The sequence below is a fragment of the Xiphias gladius genome, chromosome 7 (assembly GCF_016859285.1).
Source record: "Xiphias gladius isolate SHS-SW01 ecotype Sanya breed wild chromosome 7, ASM1685928v1, whole genome shotgun sequence".
In the NCBI taxonomy this organism is placed as follows: Eukaryota; Metazoa; Chordata; class Actinopteri; order Istiophoriformes; family Xiphiidae; genus Xiphias; species Xiphias gladius.
Window position 1 is genome coordinate 3,786,162 of NC_053406.1, and position 25,621 is coordinate 3,811,782.

Consider the following 25,621-nt stretch of genomic DNA (forward strand, 5'->3'; position numbering starts at 1 on the left):
CTGAACTAAATGACTCTACATCTAATGGAACCAGTCATAAGATGCCCAGAGCCAGAGAGCCAAAACCACTGTACTATAATATAGCAACATATTTGATTGATGATTTCCAACTAAGTTCCTGGTGCCAATTAAAAAGCTATCTAGGTCCATACCAACAACAAAAAAAACCCAAGGCCGACTTACATTTTCAATAATACATTTTATTCCATTTAAAGATTCTTTTTTTCTAATTGTACACTGGAATGTTAAGATTCCCCTTCAGTAATTTAGTTAAAAATGCTCAAAATAGCCATTTTCAACCCCATATCCACACAGCCATTGCTAAGTTGAGATTTGGGGAGTACAAAAAAAAACAAACAAAAAAAACAAAACAAGAACATGAAAGACAAATATATTTTGAATAATGTTGATGTACTGTGAGAGTGTAAGTAAAGGATGACTGGGTGGAAGAACAGGGGTGTCGGCAGAGTTCTCTGTGAGGGCTCCAGGAGTCTCTATGCTTACCTTGGATGCAAGGGGAGTGGGTTGAATATCAGGCCGGCAGTCTGTGATCCCTGCTCTACTAGTGTGTATGAATTCCGAGTATCATGCCAACACACTTCCGCTGCCATCTCAGATCTAAAACGCCTTCTGGGATGTTAGATTAGGGGCTTGCATGTTGTTTCTGGGCCATGTTCAAAGTACTTTTTATTCTGTCATATCTAGGGGCTGATCGTTGGACTTAAACGGACCAGAAACATGGTTTTCCCTTTCGACAAAGTGAGGAGTGGTTGCAATGGTGTTGCAAAAAAAAAGATCATAAGAAAATTCAACAGATGCAAAAGTCAAATGTATTTACTGGTTAACTTTGCCCTGCAGCTGAGAATCCCTTACAAAGTCCCGCTCTTCAATGTCAAATTTCAATATTCAGATTAGTGGTAAACAATGACAAATTATACAGCAAACAGTAAAAAATTGCAAAGTTAAAAATAAAAGGACACAATTTTACTGATAACCGCAGACAGCACAGACAGTATGTTTAGCACAGAGCCATATTATGCTTTGCAGCGAAGAACCAATGTGTCACCTCTCTACAAAAACCGAAAAATCAGTGTTCTCACCAGAAAGGGAAAAAAAGAAGAATTTGAAGTGAGATACCAATAGAGCAAATCACAATAGTTTAACGATTTAACAGGCTTATAAAGACTGAAACAGCTACAAGGCTTCAATTATTATGGATAAGAAAATCTGAAAAGAAAAAGCAAGAGCCCCATTCAAGAACTGATGAACAATTGCAATGTGAGTGTGAAGGAGATAGTTTGCGGAGGATGCTAAACTACCAGCGCTCATTCTAGTGGAGACTGATACAGTGGCCTCAGGTCCCTGTTCTCCCTCTCTACCACCTGGCAGCGTTTTACTGAAAGACTGATGATGAGATGGACGCTGGCCTCACCCCTGCAGTCATCCTCTACTTTGTCTGAAGTTCTCTTTACAGTTCTGCTTGACCAACACAACATCATCAGTGTAGTTTTGTTTTTGTGTGGTTTTGTTGGTTTTTCCTGATCAATTAACTCTATATATAGATGATCCTCTCTCATACAAACATATAAATACACCACCGCTGCTCTGCTCCACCACAGGAAGAGGCTTAGCCAGAGGGCTGACGTAGTCCTGTCGATGTACACAGTCTCTGAAATAGTATACAGGGTGGGCAGGCAAGAAATCTTCAATCTTTCTCTGTAGCATAGATTTGGACTTTTTTTGTTGGTGATTTTTTTGATTTTGTCGTTTTCTGAATATTTTTACAGGATTTCATATTTGTCGACAACAAAGGAGGTTTCTGAAGAGAATCTAACGGAGCTGTCGCCATCTACGTGAGTCACTTTGGTAACCTGGGAAAAGGGGGGGGGAAGAAAAAAAAGTTAATTACCAGAATGTAAGTAATTTATCATAAGGAACGTTACTGAGCACAATCAGCACTGACTACAACTGTTCTACTTTTATCTGCACATACTGAATCTACACTATATACAGTATCTATCCATAACATTTCTTTCATGCAATGTCAAAGAAAACATCCCTCCATACTTTCTTCTGTACTGGACATGTTTTGGGCATTTGAGCAGACTTGACCTTATTCTACATAAAATTCGTCAACATTTTACCCACATTTTCTCACTTTTGTCAGAGGATTGGGGCTCCTGGAGATTCATAAAATTTAGGAGCACCAGCGTAGTTTACTTCAACAACTAAAGACAGTTTAAACGAAGGGTGTTTTTTTTGCCTCCCTCTCTCTGCCAAATGGCAATAAAACTGTCTGCTATTATTGTTGAGAATGTCAATTCAGACAGCAAAACTCCAATGAGCCACAGGTCACTGTTGGGGGGGGGGGGGGGTGTCCAAGAGGCTTTGATGGTTGTCGTTGATCATTAAATGCTCATTGGTAAACATGTAGGTGCAGTCTGACCTGATAGGCTTTCTGAGTGTGTCAGACAAAATTCAAAGGTGCAAAATGGTAATAGAGCTGCAGCTAACGACTATTATCTTGATTAATCATTTTGTCAATGAACTGTCAAAAAAGAGCGGAAAAAAGCTTGTCCGAAATTCACAGTACAGTTCCACTGATTCTAGGTTTTTGTGGCCGATACATATTTTGGAGTTAAATAAATCAGCTAATTAGTCAACTTATTGTAATAATTATAGTGAACTAAATACACACACAGAGAATGGACACGTACAATCAACAGGAAAATGTAGGAAAACTGATTCAGGTTCAGAAATGAGGATCTTAAGTGGCAAACTTAAGTGATCTCGCCTCAGTGGCTCCGCAGTTACACACTGCCTTCATCACTACAACTGACACTCCAGCAAGGTTTCAACCACACACAGAAACCCATGAAAGGTAGTATTTCAGTTCAGTGACCCACCTGGATGTCGCAGTAGTTGCGCTTGGAAACAAAGGACACACTGATAGGAAAGAAATCATTGGGCTGTCCGGCGATGCTGAACTCCAGGCTACCGGTCTTGTTGTTGGCATCAATGACAGGTAGGCACCACTCCAGGACGTTTCGCCTGCTGTCATGTTTGTACTCTCCATCCAAATCACCAATCACAGGAGCTCCCACCCCAGATCTGCAGAGGAGAAGGAAAGCGGAAACAGGTCAATACATAACATTTGAAATTGGCATGCATGTTAATAAGACACATGTGATGCCATATATCTACTACAATTACAAACAGTCACTTTTAATCCATTAACAGCCCATGACCCAAAGTCAGTCAGAGCGTATACATACATAAATGTACTTACGGTACAGGGATGCTGATGACCACATCATTGAGCTCGAGGCTCTCCTCCTGCAGCTCATATTCAATGTTGACATCACAGCCAGTACCACTCTCTGAAGGCCAGCAGTTTACTGTGAGATAGATGAGAAGGGGGGCAGAGAAGTTGGGCTGAGACTGCAGCAGGACACTGTTCAGGTGTACTGTAATACTGCTTTTATTATGCCAGTATCAAAGGCACTATACTGGATTGTGGTTAGGACAATCGGGGCAAATAGAGGGACTCTAAACAGATGTTAAGTTAATAAGGTTAGCATATGATGATGTTATCACCCTAACTTTTTCATATGCATGTGTCCACTGTGTAAAGGTGTCAAAATGTGACAATACATTAACTGTATAGCATATGGCTCAGACTATCTAATGAAATAAACATAGAGAAGCAGCATCACTTTAAAATGGCCTTGGTCCATGACCCCCCAGATAAAGCACGTGTATTAGAACTTACTGGTTAGAGGTATGAGGGACTCGTCTGTGGTCTGTAGTCTCCACTTCAGCACACCAACATCATTGTTGAGAGGGAAGGACTTCTCTGGATTCTTCAGTCCAATCACTGAATCTGCTGTAAACAACTTCTTGTCCACATTGGGATGTGTCTGAGCAGAGAAGACAGACAGAAACCTGACTGTCACCTTAACTTTTATTAACTTTTGTTATTATTCTCTTTTATTAGCAGGTGTTTTAATACACCACTATTATGATATTTCCCCCCTTTTTCAATGACTGTCACTATGTGATACGTGTTGACCTACTTGCAGCTGCAATCCTTTGTTGTCATTATTGTTGATAACAAGGCGAATGCGTCCGTTCCTGTCTTCTGTGACTCGGAGCGTCACCATGCCCAGCACCTCCATGTTCTGTAGGCCGCCGTCACGACCACAAGTCAGCGAGATCTTCTCCTCCACACGCAGATGTACACTGGGGAGAAATCACACCCAAACAGTATATATGTGTATATGTATATACTGTATAGGACTGTTTAAAAAAAAAAAAAAAAAAAAGATTTTCCGTTCAGTTGTTACTTTTTGGAAGTGGTTGACTAAAGCCTGAATGATGTGTTAAGTGTGGACTTTGTGGAAAACGCGTTATTACAATTTGCAGGAAAAGGTTATTCCAGGTTACAAAGTAATGTAGATGATAGCTGGCTATGTTAGCCGCCTCACTCACAACACTTCATAAACTGTTATGTAAACAGTTACATCATCAATGAGGACCCGCCGTAGTTTACTGGACTGTTGTAACTCAGGATCAGTATCTAGTAGCGACTCTGGAGATTGCATCTACTAGACGGACAGACGGGGGGAAAAACCTGCACACTAATCTGAGCTCTCAGTTTGTTGAAGCAACATTATCTCTGGGTACAAGATATAAAGCCGTAGAAGTCAACTTAACAGTGTGTGGATTCTACGTTATTCAGTCTGTCCCTACGAGGAGCTAACACTAGCTAACAGCTATCTTCGGGTATCAGGCCGATGTCTTGTCAGCACTAACAGTGCAGAGGAAGTAGTGAGTGAGCAGACAGTCAGTTTCTGCCCTGTCTCTGCTCAAACTGACAACTGAAGAGTGTGTCTGTTGAAGCATCTGCTACTGACAGTCCATGCGCAACTGTAGCATTTTGTTTTTAATGTCCATAATGATGATCCCCTTGTAAATGGTGCAGGTTTTTTATTATTCTTGCTTGACTGTTTTGCACATGTAGGCCTAAAAAATATAGATGCATCATATTTAGTCGTTTTGAAAAATAAATCCTTGGCCCACAGTTTTATAACTTGGAAACGTGTTTACAATTTAGCCTATAATGTGCACTTTACACAGTTTCATATTCAAGGAAACAAAAAAACACAACGAGTGATGCTCGGTGCCGATATCCAGCTTAATTACTGCATATACTTGAAATCCTAGTATCGTTTCACACCGGGGTTAGACCAGTTTGAGACATCAAAAACAGATACACTCATATTGAAGAGATGGTAGTTTTCAAAATCTTTATGCCACAAATTAATCAAAGTAGATTAATTTTCTGTGATGGCCCAAATGCTCTGTAAAAGAGCATTTGGGCCATCACAGAAAGACAAAACTCTATATTAAAAGCAAGGGTAAATTATTTCTTAATGGAAATGAGCAGCTAATTAGTACAAGACGAGGGAGGTTCACTTATTGGTTTTGCAATCAGACAAACATATTTGAGGTAGATAACACTAAATATATATATCTATACAATATGATTTTAATATAGAATCCAAATATCTTCTTCATATTCTGTCAAACAAACGTATTATTCTTATCAAATGTAACATTAATGCTTATTATTTCACTGAATTTAACACTGCCTCATGAAAAACTTGAGTAGGACTAAATGCAGCTACTATTGCATTCAAGTCCACATCTTTTCGAATGTGGTGCAAGTGCTGTATTAAATTGCTGAAATTCATTGTATATACAGGAAAGGGACAATTACAGAAGAGAATATGAAGTAACATTCCATATATATATTTTTTTTTTGTTTGTGCCAAGTTTACAATTTATTTGTTGAATTTAGGTTCAGCTGCATATTACTCTCAAATATCTGTTCATCATATCATGCTACACCCACTTAATATTTATCTCATAATTATTGGTTTTGACTTACACAGCACTATGTCACCAATCATGCTTCATCAGCTCTCAAGCTCTCAATCACATTTGGCCAACTTGTTGTTTGAGATTTTTCTCCCAGCCCCATCATGATCAGTGCATGTAGTGTTAGTAAAGTCAGAAGAGAAAATACACATCTACATGACTTTTGCACTTAATCGATCATAATTTAACAGGGCTAAGTCTTGTATGGTTGGATAAAATCTACAGTATCTTATGTTTTTTTTTTCTTTTTAATTACAGACAGGATGCAAACAGCGAAGCACCCTTAATTTAAGGAATTTTTGACCTGGCCAACTATGGTCACTTGGACCATTGGAAAGTATTGACCTCTAATGATACTAGAAAAATGAACATCAGTTAATCATATAGACCATGTCGTGTCTGTACCTTTCCACATTGACTGGTGGTGGCAGAACCTTAGATACATCTGAGCCTCTCTTTCCTGTGGTGGGCATGATGGTTTCGCCCTCAGACTTGAGCTTGTCAACAAAGTTGTCCACTTCTTTCCCTTTAGCACCCAGTTTCAGAGCCTTACTGGGTCCACTTGGTCTGAAAACAAAAACCCACAACGCTTCATCAGTTTATGCAAAACTAAAATATTTGGCCAGAAAAGTCCATGTGCATGGTAATGCAAACAAATACAACAGCAACAAGCACTGTACAAATCAAAAAGCAGTTGATTTGTGTATTTCTTGGAGTTGTACCTGACTGGAGCAGGTGTGATCTTGGGTTTCTCTGGCTCGACAATGGTGTCTGTGATGATGGACCCTGAGGAGACGCTGGTCATGCCAGCGCTGCCAAAGCCGCCGAAAGCTGGCACCTTCTTGCCAGAACGCTCAGCGTCCCTCCTAGCCTGCTGCAGCTCCTTGGCCTTCCTCCTCATCTCTGCCTTGGCCTCTCTTTCCTGGGTCTGTGTATTTAAAAAAAACAATATTTAAAGTATATGGTAATAATACACAGAGAGAACTACATCATTTTCACTGGTGTTTTAAGTTTACATTATATTTCTACCTAATAAATACATAAAACTAACAGTATTTAACTATTCGCTAAATTCAGTATCTTCTTTTTGCTTCTTTATAGTATCCCCTTATTTTGTCACTTCAATGACCCAATTTCCCCGCAGTAATTGTTAAATCTTATTTTATCCAATAAATAAGCCAGTCATAACAGTGTGATCTCACCTCTCTGACAGCACGGAAAACCTTCTCCTCGTGGGAGTCCATCTCTGTGAAGGTGCGGATCTGAGCCAGGTTGACGTTCTCTCTGTAGCCTAATGCCACAATCTCATCAAAGGCAAAGATCAGGTCAAAACAGTGCTCTGATATTTCGCTCTCCTCCAGCACACGACAGTATTCTGGGATCTGAACAGGTAAGGAAAAGAAATGAATATCAGCCACTTGAACCAGAGCAAATATTTTAACATTTGGCACACCTGCAGTGAGCAAGAGATGTGAAATTTTAGAAAAGCAAAAGCAAAATGATTTCAGACTAGGCTAAATGCTTGACTGCTTGACTGATCTTGATTTAAGTGAACCTAAATAAAAAAAATACTACATAACACTTTAAAATCATTTAAGGAATGGTTCTTTTTGCTGAACTTCATCAACATGGCTAGTTTTCCGATTTTCCCATTCACCTATTTTTGAAAAGCCGTTTGCCTACAACTTTAAACATGTCAAAGAAATGGCAGCTGCTGTACAGTATTAATAGCAGAGCTTGAAGTTTGAAGCTCTTTGTATTAATACAGATGTCAGGCTCTGAGCCATTGTAATGAAGATCCTTTTATCAACCACTCATTACATACATTACATAACATAAGGTAACTTCTTGTAGCCTATCATTTAATTAGAGATGTCCTGAGCCAATTCTGAAGATCGTTATCGGGCCCAGTCTGGGCACATTTAGTGGATTGGTATGCCTAAAATAACACAGATTAATACCCAATCCTTTCATTACTGTGCTCTGCTGTGTTTTGTCCACCTCAGCCTCCTAGTGTTGCAGTTCCTCTCCTTTAAAAACAGCTGGGCTCTACAGTGCAGCATCCACTACACAAGCCATTGAAAAGTTACATGTGTGAATATGAAACATTATTTGGGCACAGCAGTGAGTGACTCTGAGTTCAGACATTGAATTTGGAAAAATACACAGACTCACTAAGCTCTAACGATAATAATCATCAGCAAAGCAATTTAGAAAACTCTCAGGAACAAACTTCTCATTTTTAGAGGTAAGACGACTTCTTTCTAGCAGATCACATCACCTCACTTTCATTCTTTCATTCAACTTTCACATTTTCATCACATCAATAATTTAACTTTATTAACTTTAGATTTTTGAACCATGACCTGTGGTATTTGGATTAAGAAGCTAATAAAAAACAAGATGTGTGAGATTAAGTAGTCTACTGCTGTGTTATTTCGATGTGTCAGATACACAGACTATTAAAATCAAGATTTTAGTAAGATAAAGATAAATATCAGATTGGACACAGTATCAGTAGACACCCAATATTAAAAAGACTTGGATCAGGATCAAAGCCAAAAAAACTTGACTGCGACATCCTTACTCCTTTTTGTATTGTAATTTAAATTCTGAGACAAAGTGAAAAGATACTGAAATAAACATCAACCCTGACTCCATTTCAGTGCTAGTATTTCCCCACACTTTGTTAGTTTAAGGTGTATCAGTTTAGTAATCAAAACATCCAAATTCTACACACAATTTAAATTTTCTGTCTACCCCTGTTTATCAACTAAATTGAAATAGTCTGAAAACTCATAAAAAAGGTGTCAATTTACTTGTGCAGCAATGATGTTTATCAGAAAATGAAGGAAGAAGGCAGTGCTCAATAGTTTTCTGATACATGCAAATCATAAATTCAGTCTGTCAACAGATCTACTGTTGACAGACTGATCTGACAACTAATCTGCTTGCTAAATGAGCTAAACAGTTTTACAAGGTGTAGTTGTACAATTTCCTCTGACATAGATTGTTTTTTCTTTTTTAAAATTTTGTTAGGGCAGTTATCTTTACTTGTCAAGCTCTACAGGACAGCGTGAGTGTCATGATCAAAGTGACAATTATTAAGATCAGGAAAAAATCAAATTCCTCATAAATGGTTGTGTCTATGCACTTAAATCGGATAATTACAGCAGCAGACTATAATCCATGGTTTAGGTTTTTAGGTTACAAATGTAAAACCTGTTGGATATCTAGAGTCCACCATGCCACTGATTTGCCATCATATGCAGTGAGATGTTGGAGGTTGGTTCAGTGCATGATACAATAACTCAAAAGGAGTCATCGTGAACCTGGGGACTGGTCACAGCTGCTGTCTCCAACATGTGAAAAAGTACTAGGGATGAGCGTGATTAGTCGGCTAAACAATTAAACGCTGCTGCCCTCACTAGTCGGCACCAGAAATACTAGCCTGTTAAACTAATTATTGATATTTTATTCATGTATAATGCTGGTTAATTGTGGCAACTAAGATATTATGCAGCTGCCCACCACTAGGCCCCAGCACACGGCGGCCGCCCTCTTCCAATGCTGGTGCCTGGATGTTGTAAACAAGCAGGGTTACACTTCTCAACATAAAAAGTCCTGTAACATAATGTTTTGTGCCGCTGGTTCACTGTAGAGCTGTGCTAAGCGCAACGATTCACTCAGCCCCTCTTCGTCCTGCTCTCTCTCCGTCTCTCTCTCTCTCTCTCTCTCAAACAAACACATTGACAACAAACCATGTGTCATAGTTGGACTGGCCACCGGGAGAAATCCCACTGCAGGGGTGGGCCGGCGGACTTTGGGGAGCATCACCTCCACCCCACCCACTCCTGCCTAATCGAATAGTCCAAATTTATATTTCTGTTCAATGAACAGGGAAATTAGTCATTAGGAACATCCTTAAAAAGTACAGATCTTTATGTTGAGTTATAAAAAGTTAAGATAAACCTACATTTAAAATTTGTTTTTATTCATGAGACAATGTACAGTATTAAACATAAATGTTACCCTTTTCTGTATTGTACCAGTTAGCTTAAAGCTATTTTTCATCTGAAGTCCCTGCAGTTACCTTCCTAATATAGAATTTTTCATTTCTTCATCATGTTAAACACATTGCCATGTGACAAAGTCAACTTTATATTTCCCTGATGATTGACATGATTTAATGTATAGGCATAGACAGAAAAAGAAAGTCAGCTCCATTTTTTCTTACCACACGGGAGAAGAGTCTGAGTGTCTCTAGGTCCTCCAGGATGTTGCTATTCTTGGTGGTGATGAGGACCATGTAGAGTTTCTCAAGCGGCTGGTACACATAGCGAACACTGTCTGTTTCCACAAAGGTGTGCTGCTTGCCCGTGTTCATCAGTTTGGGGAATGCAGCCAGGAGACCCTCAATACGCGTCCGGGTCATTTCCACAAACTGCCGCGATACAATGGCCTTGCCGGCCTTGGTGCACACCGCCGCTGCCAACAGCACCTGTACGTGATGAGAAAACATGAATGTTATTGTGCCTAGAGACCTTTAGTACTAATACATTGGACATTCACAGTCTGAATATGCAAATGTAACGAAAATGTACAATCAAAAAAGGTGACATTTCCCCCTTTTACTTTAACTTCAAATCAACATTCATCCAATAAATGGTTGTTTGCTTCAGGGGAGAGTAAACCTTCCCTAGTTAAACATCATCATGACTAATTTCATATTGTCACCACATGCAGACAGGTGACATATCAAAGGAAAAACCAGCATAATGTAACTTAGTTAGGTGTTGAGCCACCACAAGACGCCAGAACAGCCTCAGTGCGCCTTGGCACTGATTCTACAGGTCTCTGGAACTCAAGACCATTCTTCCTTAAAATAATCTCTCAATTGGTGTTTTTATGATGGTGGTGGAGAGCGCTGTCTAACATGTCAGTCTAAAATCTCCCATAGGTGTTCAGTTGGATTGAGATCTGGGGACTGTGAAGGCCATGGTGTATGATTCACATCGTTTTCGTACTCATCAAACCACTCAGTGACCCCTCGTGCGCTGTGGATTGGGGCACAGTTATCCCGTTTCTCCACTAATTTTTCAGGATTTTCCTTTAATTTGTCACCTATCTGTATATACCCATTTCATTTTATTTTTTTATATACATACATACATACATGAATATATATATATACACACATACACACACAGATATATAGATCTATATAGATATATATTCCAATAATACTGCAGCTTGTGAAGTAATGAAGACAGCTACTATGCTTACCTTCGGGTAATGAATGTCATGAGAGTAGCTGGCAATCTCAAAATATAAATTGACATTTTACTCGAATTATTCCTGCGGCAGACAAAACATGTACGCCGAATTTAACAATGGTGGGTAACGATTCAACAGACGTTAGGTAGTTTTTAAGTTGTGTTTAAGCCAGCAAAGAAGCAATGCAAACTTTGAATCACAAAAGTTTTAATGATGCTTGGTGAAACGTTCTCATCACGCCAGAGACAACGACAGCCATCGTGGACAGAGACGTTTCCATAACACTAAATTAACTTAAACAAAACTATTTAGCTTAATATATGTAAACTCGCTATTAATAACAATTTATTTCACGCTAGTAAATGAATCAAGGAACAGCAATCATTCCACGTTGACAATGGCTGAAGCTGGCATTGAAAGATCCCCAGCGCAATGTATCTCAACTTGATATGCACAAGCAACAACTATGGTTAACGTTAATAGTCCAGACAAAAACAACCTGTCGTACCTGGTTAACCACAATGATAATACAAATACAGATATGGTAACGGTTTTTTTAAGCACGGTATCCAGTGTTGTCTGGCTGAGGACAATCTGACAGCAGGTAACGTTAGCTCGGATCCGGCTAGTGACAGGAGGTAACCGTAGCGCTAGCTTGTAAAGCTAGTTAACGTCAGCAATGTCTGCACACTCAGTGCCGCCTATTCACCTGAAATTTGTCTCTGTATGACGAAAGGATGGTTCATTTACTTAACTTTTACAAGTAAATATAACGTTGACGCATTAAAACCAACAAAGAGAAACGTCTGTATTTCCTCTTATTTCGCTTCTGGAGAAGCTAACTAACTGATACCTAACTAGCTTTAGCTACTTGCCCGATTAGCCAATGTTATGATAATTGCTAGGCCCGATAAAAGGCAGGAAAATATCCTGATTTTCGACTGTCACTCACCATTTTGGTCTCTCTCTATGGTACGACGATCTTCAGTCTCTCGCGTTTCTTGCTTTGGGGGCTTTCTAATCACTCTGGAATAGCAACGTGCGAATATGCAGCTGACTCCCAGTTGTATGATTGTTAGCTAGCTAGCGTCAATATGGCAGCAGTACAGAGCCACGTCTCCACCGGAAGAGCAGCGCTAGATCAGCCCACCGTGGAAACCAATGACGTGGGCCCCAAAATGTTGGCCTTGTTGCATAAATAAGTTCCTGGTGCTACTTCCACAGGCGTTTCTTCCGCTTGTTTAGATTTCCCAGATGGTGCCAACGATTTACGAGCGCCCTACGTCTCCCTTTCATTTCTTTCGTATTTGCCGAATTAGCGATCCTGATATGTCAGGTACTGAAATATTTTAGGGTCTGCCTCACTGATGCATCCCATCATCGTTGACAGCGATCATTATTAATACAACATCATTTAAACTTTCAGACGTTTTACTAAAAATGTACTAAAACATTATCATGTAGCGTTGTGCTGTTTGGTCGGAGTGTTTTTAATGCCTTTCTACACTAATAATCTTATCACATGAAGTTACTTAATATGCGTCTACTGCAATGTGGCGTGTGTGTGTGTGACATGGAAACACTGGGTCCATGGTGGTGGGTACACTTTAGTATAGATTATCACGTAGTCATTATTTTTTGGAATACATCTTTGTAGAAGTCACTGCTCACATAATATTTCACATGGTGCAATTTTAAAATGACTTCTCCTGGATTGACTGCAGCTTGGATTGTACCTCATTTTTACATGACTTTGAACAAAAGTCTCTGCCAAATGAATAAGTGTACATGTAAGATGATTCATGTATTATTTTGGGTTTATTATATACTGGAATTTGTGGACTGCACTGCTATTACCAAAATAATATACACGCAAAACAATAAATACACTGGTTAAAACAGGTGGATTACACGTAGTATGTTACATGAGAAGTAAAAGTCTAAAACATAGAACAATAATAAGCCTGTGTGTGTTTTTCATGCAAAAGTATGTTGCACTAATCACACTGACTAAAGCGCCACTGTATGTTCAGCGATTATAATAAAATGCTTCTTTTTAAAAAAAAAAAATCAAAACTTCTTCGAAGATCCACTCAGTTTCTGGGCTATTGAGTATTTCATTGCTCTATAAACTCCAAAGATGAACAAGCTGCTAGGTCAGAGAGAATTCGTCTCCTGAATTGCCAGATGTTATTTTGTTATATGTAGCTTTATGCGATCTTGAGTCGCCCCTATTAAAAGTACATTACCAACTGGGAAAAAAAAACCCTCTAGCCTTATGTAAGTGGTTTGTGCTAACTTAACCGAAAAGTTTGTTTGGCAATATGTGCCACTAAAGCACAATATCAACGGACATGAGGGCTTTAAGGTGAGTTCTGCTTTACTAACTGTTAGGCCCTGTCTTGAAGAGGGTCTGCGTGACAAAAGTCAGTCTTGAGACCTTCATTATCTCAATTATTAATTAAATTGTGTTTTAATTAAATTAGGTAATAGTCTAAAAGAAAATGCATAGAAAACCCGTGACACTGTCATGGCTTACTGGAACACTTGAAAAGAACAGAGCCATCGTTATTGTTTTTAGTAACGCCTGTGCTTTTCCTACTATGACAAAACAAATCGTCTGCCGTGAGAAAGACCTATACTTTGGGGGCCTGCCCCTGGGGCCCTGTAGCTGGCTAAGCTACCCGTGGCCTTTTTGATACTGAAAACTATTACAGCAAATTTGGACATGTCTACTCTGATAGTGGCACAAGTTGCCATTCTCAGCTGAAGATTATACTCCACCACAATACCACAGAACTCATAGTGTTGCAATAACTTAACTTGGCCACCAGATGTCATCATTTTAGACTGTGTATGGAAAATGTAGACCCACACTCTCAGCTCTATTTATTCATTGAGAGGTGGGGGTTTAAACACACTTAAATGGTCCATTCCCTAATATATTCAAGAAAGCTACAAGTATAAGGGGCCAGCTGTATTCAGTATTTCTCTGACTCCTTCCCCGAAGATTGTCTGAACCTTTTCTTATGGCATTATATTCTCATCGATACAGTTAGCCGTGGCACTTGACGTACAAGTTCAAAGTTGAAAATACCGGTAGTATTTATCATGGCCACATCATCACGTCACATTTGAATTAAAATAAAAGTCACAGCAGTGACACTTAAAAAATGTTCTCCCTGATGATCTAAGTATAGAACAGCGGCTCTGATCTCGGGAGTCGTCAGTAAATTGTTGCACTTTCTCTTCACATAGAATGAAGATTTTGGGACTTTACACGGCTAACGCAGAAAAAGGACCCACCCGCGACACACACATTAGACCGATGCCTCTATTTGACCGTGGCTTCCTAATCCATGGACTTCTTGCATATTCTCCACAAGAGGAAACTGGTACACGGAACACGGAAATGACCTCTAGCCAGTCCAATGACACCAGCGTTTCCGCTTTCATTCATGGGGCGCTGCATGAGCGAGCTGCTCTGGCTATTTCCAGGGATCTCATGGTTTTTTTTAATGGATTCTCTGTCTATAAAAACGCCCTGCTGATTCGAACAACATCGACAGAGTGAAGCGGATCACCGACATGTCGGAGGAGAACAATTCTCCGGTAGGTTTTTATCCAATTGAGCCGGTGGTCTGCACCATGCTCCAAGCACGCACTCAGTGCCCGCTGCCATGGCGAGCGCCATTTCCGTATGGGGGGGGGGCGCTGTCATTTCGAGCGCGGTGACTGGCTAATGTTTATGTCTGTTTTTAGTATTCTTTTTTCCATTGGACAATAAAAAGTAAGAGGAGGGCGGTCTGTAAAACATTGACAGATAGGAGCTAGAAAAGGCAAATGAGCAGGCTAAATTGTTGGCTTTTAGTTTTTACCGTTTTATCAATCTTTGTAGATGACCTGGCAGATATGTTAGCTAATGACTCCTCGAAAAATATAATGGCGGTTGACTTTTGAAGAGATGAAGTAACATTGACATTCGGCTAAGAAACCAAGCAGAAACACTTGGTATTTTAGGCACTTTTACAGCCTTTAATGTTAGTTCTATGGACTGACGTTAACGTGTGTAATGTCTTTTTTTCAGGGTTTCTTATTTAATAGTAACATGGGAAACAGGTTTTGCTGTTATCAAACATAGTCAATAAAGTGCTATTTGTTCTATTTCACCGATGCCGAATGGAAGTGTGCCCATTATTAGCTTTTCTAAAAACATATTTGGTCATTTTTACAAAATAGTAACCTGGCGGTTATCTAGGTACTATTAAAGTGGTAGATTTTTGAGTGTAGTTTCTTGAAAAGCAGAAGAGACAGAACTGTTTAAAAAATGCAGCTTCAAAGGTCTATTTTGACAAGAGGATTTATGTCAGTGGAAACTCATAATAGCAACACATGAAGAAAAGAAAGACATTAGATATATTGTCATAAATAATCACGTTTTATAACTACAGAACATTACATACATGAAAAAAGTAAATTGCAAAATAGCTTAATAAACTATTAAAACTCAGATCTTAGGTTTGAAATTTTATCAGTATTTTCAGAGTAGCAGGGATTAATTGGAATCTTCCTCTATTTTTAAAACCAGGTTTTCTAAAGATCTTTTATTTCACATTGGTATATTTCCCAGGACATCTTTCTATAGTTTATTTCATAAAATAATTTATCATAACAATGTTGTAGTCACCAATCCCTGCCTGTTCAACCCTCGGCCAGTCGCATGCCTCCACCTTCTCTTGCCAGGCTTAGCCGCCAAAATAAAGTGGCCAATGACATTTTTGATAGAGCATTATCAGTTCTTCATCACCAGTTTTTAACGTGGAAATAATACGTGTAGACAGTTTTTTTTTTTTTTTTATGGATAATGTCAGTGCACATTGTTAAAGGTATGTTACCTCATTTTATACACAGAAATATTTGAATGGACATTCATATTTCAGCTATTCAGTGTGCGTTTATAACATTAGTGAGAATTGTGATTTTAAATTTTCATAATTTCAGAGTATTTTTCTATTTTCATCAGTGGCAACTATGCTGCTGGCTCCTGACCATTCAGAAAATAAAAAGTGTCAGAGGAGGAAAGTTTCCGCACACAATATGTTTTATGACCACACCTTATACCCAGGACCCTCTTTAGCTGCCCCTCCCTGCCTTCTATAACGGACTCAGTGAATTGGCACACTTATCTTTTAGAACCAGAGATATCTTGGGGTGGAGGTCCTGTAGGAGGGGGTGGTGTCTGGTAAAAAAGACCACTGTTCATTATCTAGAGGCTATATGACCTCAGCACAGCTCCTTACCAAGACACTGCAGGCAGTCCCAGCCACACAGCGTACACAATAGCCTCTACAGTGCAGACGCTCAGTACGGACATTGAATTATGGAGGATGGACCTTACAAGTACATCAGGGTGAGGGCGAGCAGAAAAAATGTCTCAGTGCATTATCTAGATGTGGTTGTAAATGTGCAGGAGTGACTAAAGGACATCAGCTATAATATCGGGAAGAGGTTCTGCAGAAAGTGAATTTAAACTTCTCTTTTGCCCCTGCAGGATGGGAATGGCAAGGTTAGTCGGGTCATCCGGATCGGAACCCGCAAAAGCCAGGTAAAGAACTATCTTTATTCAATCCTAAGTTATGCTCACTAACTTTATAAGCATTTCAGAGCGGATGGCTTTTGGATCATGTCCATTTTATATTTTTGACTTTGACTTAGTTTTTATCTATAATTTGAATGTGAGTTATAACTCATGCAGAGCTTAATGTGTCGGTTAATTTTGAGCTATCTAATGCACCATTCCTCCAGCACAGCAAGATGTCTGGAGCGCTTCTTGCAGAGATAACGTAGTTCCTGCGTGACAATGTCTTTTTAAGATAACTGTTCCTCCTCCAGTAAGTCTCACTGATCTGATGGTCATTGACTCTTTGGATGGGTGTTTAAATTTAAACAAGTATCAATACATCCAGCCAAAGTCACATGCTGCTGTGTTCTTCTATTCCAGTTGGCTCGCATCCAGACTGATAGTGTGGCGGACAAGTTGAAGGAACTGTACCCTGACATCCACCTGGAAATAGGTGAGAACTTTCACTTTTTGATAGAGATCCTTACAAAAAAAATGCATTGTGCATGTAATGTATGACTCTTTAGCTGTGTTACATATTTCTTAGCGCATGGTAAAATCACAGAGGCCTTTTTAACTTCATAAATGTCGAAAATCGCTGTAAAATTACCCCCATTTCTGCACAGGAAAAACACTAACTGAGGCGCTCATGGTCATGGCATTTACACAGGTGTTTTTTTTGTCTTTAACACACACTGATCAATGACTTAACGATCCACTTAAACAATTTAAGCATTATACCTCCAATGTGCCTTATTTCACTTGAATGTCCGCCGTGTCAGAACTCGGGATGCATGTAACAGTTTGTCTTCTGTCAACTGTTTTCACTATTCTTTGGGGTTAATCATATTATTGAACCATTCTATCTTCTGTTTTTCAGTTGGCATGTCAACAACAGGAGACAAAATCCTTGACACAGCTCTGTCAAAGGTGAAGTTTGTTTAAATGAGTATACACACATTGAGGGCCATAACTGACAGTTATTTGCACTATCAATTAATCTGCCAATTATTTTCTTGATTATTGGATTAAACGTTTGGTCTACAAAATGTCAGAAAATTGTTAAACACAGCCAGTACAATGTCCCAGAGCCCAAGGTGACATGTTCCAATGAAACACTCACATTTAAGCTGGAACCAGCAAGTGCTTGGCTTCTTTGGTTGAAAAGTGACTCAAACTGTTAAAGGGTTATCAAGACAGTTGCCAGTTCATTTTCTGTTAATCGACTGTCTATTTCTTGACTATTCGTTTCAGAGCGTTAACAGAGCAACATCAGCAATAGACAGACAATTCAAGTTTACTGCTCTTTAAGTCCAAAACACAAATGCTTTAAAGTACACTTCAGACTCACTACTCATTGCAGTTAACAGAATAATCTATGATTTCATACCTGGTGGGATACAGTATATACATATGGTACATTCATCTAACTTATAAATGTCTTATTGTTACTATATTGTAAAAGATGAATGTAAAGAAACAATGTAACCAAAAAAAAAAATCACTTTTTTTTTTCTTTTTTTTTTTTTTAATGCAGATTGGGGAGAAGAGTTTGTTCACCAAAGAGCTGGAGAATGCTCTTGAGAGGAATGAGTGAGTGTGCCCGGTGTCATCTTTGGCTGACACCATACTGTCTTCACAGCATTGTTTCACCAACGGACACTAACTGTTAGGGTTTAACTGGAAGGGTTTGACTTTAGAAGACTGATACTTTTGTATTGTAGCTGCCAGTTACAATTATAAAGTTACGAATTTTCAGCATTTTGTCATAGCAAAAAGGAAAAAAACACTATAACAACCATGACTGCTGTATGACTTGTAAAAAATACTGATATCAGCCCCAGTAAGCCCCAGTAACCCAAGTCATCATTATTCACCAGGCCACTTTTCCTACCTACAGTATCCTCTCAAAAAATCCGTAAGAACATCCATGGCAGGCTTCAGATTAAAGAGGGAAACGCTTTTATTTCTCTCCAGCCTCAGATGTTGAAGGTGTCTCTGTTCTGTAGCTGCCTTGAAGATATCAAACATGGCACAACAATGAATGGCTGTATTATACCATGGAACATAAAAGGAGCATCTTTGCTACATGACTGTGTTCCTCTGTGTCCCACAGGGTTGATCTGGTTGTTCACTCACTGAAAGACCTTCCCACCACTCTGCCTCCCGGATTCACCATTGGAGCTGTGCTGAAGTAAGTGCGCCCACACCAGTAGGCTGTCCGTACACATTTACGATGTGTCATGTTGGTTGTGGATTGACGGGTGAATTGCCTCACCTGCCACTGAGTTTTAAAGTTACTTTTCCAGCCTGTACCCTGAGAATTAGTAACTCTACTCACTCTTCAACAATTTCACAATAGCCTCGGGCACCTCACTTGCTAAGATTTTTCAAATAGTCAAAAATGGCGGACGTTGCAAAACGGAAGCCACTAACATTGCCACAGGCTGACATGGCACCATTTACATATATACGTAGTTTTAGCTCCAAGGTTAATACTGCTACAGAATTTCTCCTTTAAAGTCAGACAGAAATTTTAATTCTCCTCACATTCTTGTGCTAGAAGACTATAATGACAGTATTCAGTTATTGACCAAATTTTCCCTTTTTTCAAAAAGGTTGTACGTTTCCCAGGTGAATCACGTCATGGAGTAACTGATGTAGATAATCACACACTGGATACAAACATAGCTCTGTATGAAAAAACTCAACCTTCATTCATATAGTTGTCTGTATTTTAAACAGATTTTTCATCCATTTTGTCCTTTTAAGAAACTTATTTTTGCTTTTATCCTTGTATTGGAAGGTAAATGTTGGTGGTAAAGGCACAGTATTTGAGGGACAGGAAAGGGAGGATGACTTATGACAAAGTCCCAGTCTGGTTGAGAGTATAGTGTAAAACCATATTAGAAGGCCTTCATTGTTTATTACAAGCCACTGTCACTGAAGAGGAGTAGAGGAGATGGTGAGGCTGTGGACATAAGCTCTTCCTTTGTTGGAACAGTTCCTATTGGCCCATGTTGGCACTCAGTACAAGTCAAATGTTGCTTATTGTCCATTCTGCAGATCGCTACAGGAATTGTTGTGTAATCTCACTGAGGTTGTCTTTTGACCAGCCGTAACCACTCAATGTCCTTTGCTTTGTTGATGCTTTTAGGAGAGAAAATCCCCATGATGCAGTGGTTTTACATCCAAAAAATGTCGGGAAAACTCTTAACACTTTGCCAAAAAACAGGTATAGTCCAATGGATAATCTAACAAGTTGTATTTGTTTTCACTCATATCAGAGTTATGGATAGCTTGACTTCATACTGTGTGTGTGTGTGTGTGTAGTGTGATTGGCACCAGTTCACTCCGCCGCGCTGCTCAGCTGAAGAAGAGATTCCCCCACTTGGAGTTCAAAGATATTGTATCCTTTTGGAAGGCACTGTATGAAAGATAATAGCTGTAAATAAGACGGAAGTTATTTTTGACTTTACTGCATTCTTAAACCTGGAAATCAAACAGATGCTTTGTCTGTTTGATTTCCAGGTTTAAGAATAATTATTCTCATGAGGGAAGTTGTTGCCACGCCAGAACATTTCTGTCCTTAGCTGTAGTCTTCAGCGTGGCAACCTGAACACACGTCTGAAGAAGCTGGATGAGAAGATGGACTTTGCTGCCATCATCCTGGCTGCTGCCGGCCTCAAGAGAATGGGCTGGGAGAACCGGATCAGCCAGGTACAGTTCTGATCATATCAAGTCCTCTGTGTGATTTATCTCTGAGTGACTCTTCCCATCTAAAGGTCAAACTGTCTGATTTTTTTTTTCCTCTGGTAGATCCTGGAGCCTGAAGACTGTATGTACGCTGTGGGCCAGGTAAGAACAGTGGGATGCAAAACGTGACTCATACATAGAACAGGAGGATAATTGATGGATCATTGATCATTGATTACGGTAATAATAACACAAAACATTCATATGGGTGGGTTAAAAATCCATATGTGTGTCTCTTTTTCAGGGGGCTCTGGCAGTTGAGGTACGGGCCAGAGATGCAGACATCTTGGAAATGGTGTGTGTCCTCCATGACTCTGACACTGTGCTGCGCTGCATAGCTGAGAGAGCCTTCCTCAAACAACTGGTACACCACACAAACACACACAAGCACGCAATCCTCAAATCATTTTCCTACTGTATGATCATGGAGAACCCAGTGTATTCAATTTAATATTTTGTCATTTGTAGGAGGGTGGTTGCAGCGTTCCAGTGGCTGTACACACCGAAGTCAAAGACTCCCAGGTAAGAATGCTTGGTAGAGAAAGACGCAAAAACAGGCGCACACACACACACACACACACACACACGCGTAAGTCACTGTAGCAACTATGGGTTGCTTTTTATCCCTTTTGTCATGAATAATATCTCAGAAACAAAATTGGAAGAACAGTTATTCATATAACTGCATTCCAGCATATCAGAATTCCGATGAATGGTACCAATATAGCCTCTAGAAGTCTGAGATTTTGGTTTCTCTTGGTTCCAGAGGTCTGGAACCAAGGAAAAATGAAACAGACAGGGTAAAAAATAATAGTGGATACAGATTCATCTTCAGTTATAAAAGTATAAAAGTTGAATGACTGTTTGTTGTTGTGTTTTCCCAGCTCTACCTGACGGGGGCAGTGTACAGCCTAGACGGATCAGACAGTCTGAAGGAAACCATGCAGACTAGCATCGCTGCTGCTGACAAGGTAAAATCGTCATTAAAAACCTCAAAAATGACTTGTTTGACATCACCAACATAAAGGTACTGGACGGGAAATGCGACAAGTTGGAAATTGTGTGTTTTTCATTGGTGTGTTGGCCCTAATGCCACCTCCCAAACTTTACATTGTTAATTTGTTTATGCATGACAGAGTTTAGAAGAGGTGGATGAACGGGTCCAGCGAGTGGGAGTGACAGCCAGCAAGATCTCGGGTGAAGCCCAGGACGGAGCCGAGCGGCTGGGGGTCGACCTGGCCAACCTGCTGCTGAGCAAAGGAGCCAAGGAGATCCTGACGGTGGCCAGGCAGCTCAATGACGCCAGATAATCCTGCTGTGCTGAGGGGGAGGGCTACAGAGGTGACCGGGGTACTTGAGTACAGTCAGTCACAGCCTTGTGTCGAGTAAAAACTTGAATTCCTTTTTTTATGTTACTTATTTGACTTGAGCGAAAAGTACCAAATGGCGCGGTGTCTTCTTTTTGCACCAGGTGAGCTCAGTCAACAGCAGACGAAATTGTTGAGGATTTCAAACACTACTTGGACCAATGTTGTGCTCAGTCTGGTACAAAGCTGCTCAGTTGACTGTCATTATCATAATCACTGCAGTCTGCAACACTCTTGGTCTTGGCTCCAGCCTACTCTTCCATGCAGTGCCTCGTGGAACCATCTCCTGAGCCACGTAGAAACTGCCTTGCTGGGATTATCAGTGGGGAAACACAAAATTGCCTTCAAATACCGTCGTCAGCACTTACAGTACCCTCTCTGGCTGATATCCTCATGGCGAAAGCCTTTTTTTTTTTTTTTCTTTTTTCAATATAGCATCAGTGTCTCAGTAAATGGAGTGCCACTAAAATTCAGCTTTCTCAAATATGTTTCCCAGAGGATGTTTCATCAGTGTCCAGTAATGTTTGCCACAAGCAGGTAAAAAAAGAGAAGTTATATCAGAGTTCTTATCTTAGCTTTTAGCAGCGTTCTCATTTGGAAAAGCTGACTATTAATGATACAAAAGACGAGTTTCCAAGCATGTGGGCACATTTTCCGGTTCCGTGCAGGCAATTCTGCAGTGAAATGGGGCTCATTTAGGTGTGAAAGTTGAGAAATGTAAATAGAAATGTAAATTCAGTCATTCATTCATCAACTCTAAACTCTGTGGCCAAGAGTCATTGTTGACTTTCTTTCTTGACCTTCCTGTTCACAGGTATTTGATCAGACCTCATCCATTGCAGTAATTAGTGTTTATAGTATAGTGTTTTATTACGTTGGCCTCCTAAAACAAAAGTATTTTCTCTGCATAATCTTTATTCAGCTAATGTTGAATGCATCATTTTCTGCTATGGAGGTTTACTACATTTTAAGAGTGTGCTAGCGACTTCTTCTACAAAGAGAATTTATTTGATATGCATGATGATAAGCTGTAGGGAGCATTTTGTTTTACTCCACCTATGGCAAAGCTAGTGGTGTTAAGTTTGTACAGCTTTGCACTGAGAGTATTTGATGTTCAATTTCAATAAATGACGGGAGAATACCTGTTTTACACTGGAGCTATCAGCATACAACAATCCCTGCATCCGTTTTCAGTTTTCTGCTCTGATTTTAAATGTGTTGTTGTGTTGGCTTGTTGTATAGCAACAGTTCTGTCCTGTTTATGCTTTGCTGATATTGCATCTTCAACAAATGGATGTAATATCGCTAAAGAATGGCTTGCATTGCCACACTAGGCATCAACTGTTAGCTTATGAGTTTTAAGTAAGGTGTAAATTCTACAGTTGTGGTTATGCAGTAGTATAATTGACTGTTTTAAAAGGTAAAGGGCAGAGAAGCTGACCTACTCTTAACCTACTATGGGGCAAATTACTGTTGTGTTAAAGAAAGAAAGTAGCAAACCAGACCTTATTTAACTGAAAATAATGCAGGTTATTACTTTAAACCGTCACTGTATTTTACAGCTGTATTGCCCCGCGCTGTATGCTGGCTCAAAGCTTGATTAAATTGCCATTATGGGCTCATTCATGCTGATGGGACTATGTAGTTCTGCGGAATCACATTGCATTCACCAAACAAAACAAAAATTAGAGACCTTCGCTCATAATTATTACCTCTGTATTTCAAAATTATAGCATCATTGTCACATAACTATGACTTAATCTTGTAATTTTGACTTAGTATCATAAATACAACATTCGTATCTCCTACTTATAAGATGATTACTAATAATTGTGAGATGGATCTTGTATTTATATTTTTTCTTGAGATAGAATCTCATGATTATAAGACAATTAATAATCATAAAACTCATTAATATGGAATCTGTATCTTCACAATCTTTATCTTGTGAAGATACAGATTCGATATTTAAGATCTTTATCCTGTAATTATGAGATGCTAAGTCTTAATTACAACATATAGAAGTAATAATTATGAAATTATATATTTTGGTAAATGCAGTGCACTTCTGTACAGTTAATCCAGAGCTATTCAAAATTTTAGCAGGTTGCATGTTTTCTGTATAATGAAAAAATGAACGAAAATCAATGGCATTTGCTGTAATGTAAAATGCTGTACTCCCATATCAAAATTGAAGTGTTTCCAAAAGTTAGATAGATAGATAGATAGATAGATAGATAGATAGATAGATTCAAGCTTGCTGACCTTAATAACTTTCCTAATGAAATAAACATGTCTGAAATGTCACTTTTCTTTCTATAGTTTCCATCAAAGTGCCACATCAGTACATGTATCATATTTGCCTAAGTAAACTGTATATCTGCCTTACATAGAACTATGTCTATTTTTTCTTTGAAAATCTTCACTCTGTATCAGTAAACCCACTGTACAGCCAGTGTGTTATTGTATTTTTTGTATAATATACTTAATTTAAGCCTCCTGAGACAATGTGAGGTAACAGTAGCCATATTTGTTTTTCAGCTTTAATTTCTGCACAAGTTAATATATAATGTTTCTGTTTAGCTTCTTTGTTACAGTACTCAGTAACAAAGTATTTTGCCACTTATGTGTCCATCATGACATATTGGAAACAATGATGTCAACAAACAATTGTCAATAAAGGTACATGGATTATACCTGTCCCGTTTTTGTGTTGTTAGTAATCATATATCAGATAACAGCTCAGACACTAGTTGTTGAACTTTAACTTAGACCAAAAAACAGCACTGTGGAAAAGTTTTAGACGCTGTACAGTGCCTACACTCGTGTGTAACTCTGCAGAAAAGACCAGCGAGTATACCTGTGCATCGAGCAAGGCCATCAACAAGCTAAACTGCCCTATTTGCCCTGAGCACTTAAACTCTGTACTTGGCACTATAGTGACAGTATATGCTTCCACTCCATTCCTGTTGTCTCTGGTAAACAAACAAAATATCACTATGCCAAAAGGCAAAGAAAGTTGTCTAATCTCCAATTATTGCAATATTCCTCACCCACATGTGCCTTCTCTGTTGGGTTGTGGAACTGCCAGTCTGCAGATGACAAAGCTGATCTTTTTCCTGCCTATGCTAACCAGCTATCCCTAGAGCTACTGGCTCACTGAGACTTTGGTCAAACCCAGCTGTGCTCTCCACTAACTACACATTCTCCCATACCTTCCATCTATCTGGGTGAGGAAATAGGACTGGCCTCGTAATTTCCAACAAATGGAAATTCACTCAGCTGTTGCCTCAAAAAAAAAACACCTCTTTCGAGAACCATGCTGTTATGGTGTCTGCTTCAGTAAAACTCTGGTTCTCACTTAACATCCACCAGGACAAATGGGTGAGTTTGTGGTTGAGCTAGACACACTATTGTCTTCGATTCCTGAACATGGCTGCCGCTACTCATCCTAGGTAACATGAACAGACACTTAGACAATCTGAGCTCTGCGGACTTCCTGTCCCGGATATACTCATTTGACCTAAAACGGGTTTGCAGCACTCCAACTCACAAAGCTGGCAAAGAATTTGACTTCACTCTCCTTTGAAACTGTGCCACAGACAGTCATCACGCCGGTCACACCTCTGCACCTCTCTGACCATTATTTCATTCGATT

At 39.4% G+C, this 25,621-nt stretch overlaps 2 protein-coding genes across 2 annotated transcripts; one reads left to right on the top strand and one right to left on the bottom strand.

The window, feature by feature from the left end:
* Positions 1-179: 179 nt before the first annotated feature.
* LOC120791672 (coatomer subunit delta) lies at positions 180-12,404 on the bottom strand. Its single transcript, XM_040130221.1, has 10 exons — positions 12,173-12,404; positions 10,181-10,444; positions 7,146-7,325; positions 6,666-6,871; positions 6,349-6,510; positions 4,077-4,242; positions 3,773-3,920; positions 3,290-3,398; positions 2,907-3,111; positions 180-1,871 (listed from the first exon to the last, which is right to left on the bottom strand). The coding sequence occupies exons 1-10, from the start codon at positions 12,173-12,175 to the stop codon at positions 1,782-1,784; spliced, it is 1,533 nt and encodes a 510-aa protein (XP_039986155.1). The 5' UTR covers positions 12,176-12,404; the 3' UTR covers positions 180-1,781.
* A 2,177-nt stretch (positions 12,405-14,581) lies between these two features.
* LOC120791673 (porphobilinogen deaminase-like) lies at positions 14,582-24,659 on the top strand. The gene is made up of 14 exons (XM_040130223.1): positions 14,582-14,832; positions 16,772-16,825; positions 17,222-17,294; positions 17,721-17,770; positions 18,378-18,433; positions 18,957-19,034; positions 19,998-20,075; positions 20,174-20,249; positions 20,447-20,560; positions 20,660-20,698; positions 20,841-20,960; positions 21,065-21,118; positions 21,481-21,567; positions 21,733-24,659. The coding sequence occupies exons 1-14, from the start codon at positions 14,809-14,811 to the stop codon at positions 21,904-21,906; spliced, it is 1,077 nt and encodes a 358-aa protein (XP_039986157.1). The 5' UTR covers positions 14,582-14,808; the 3' UTR covers positions 21,907-24,659.
* Positions 24,660-25,621: the final 962 nt, after the last annotated feature.

Bases quoted from the DNA above. Each gene is read 5' to 3' on its own strand.
- LOC120791672 (XM_040130221.1), bottom strand. The intron at 3,399-3,772 runs GTAAGTTCTAAT...TCTATCTCACAG, and splicing joins GTCCCTCATACCTCTAACCA to TAAACTGCTGGCCTTCAGAG. The intron at 3,112-3,289 runs GTAAGTACATTT...TCTCCTCTGCAG, and splicing joins GTCATCAGCATCCCTGTACC to ATCTGGGGTGGGAGCTCCTG.
- LOC120791673 (XM_040130223.1), top strand. From the start codon at position 14,809: ATGTCGGAGGAGAACAATTCTCCG. The intron at 14,833-16,771 runs GTAGGTTTTTAT...TTGCCCCTGCAG, and splicing joins CGGAGGAGAACAATTCTCCG to GATGGGAATGGCAAGGTTAG. The intron at 20,699-20,840 runs GTAAGAACAGTG...TCTCTTTTTCAG, and splicing joins GTATGTACGCTGTGGGCCAG to GGGGCTCTGGCAGTTGAGGT.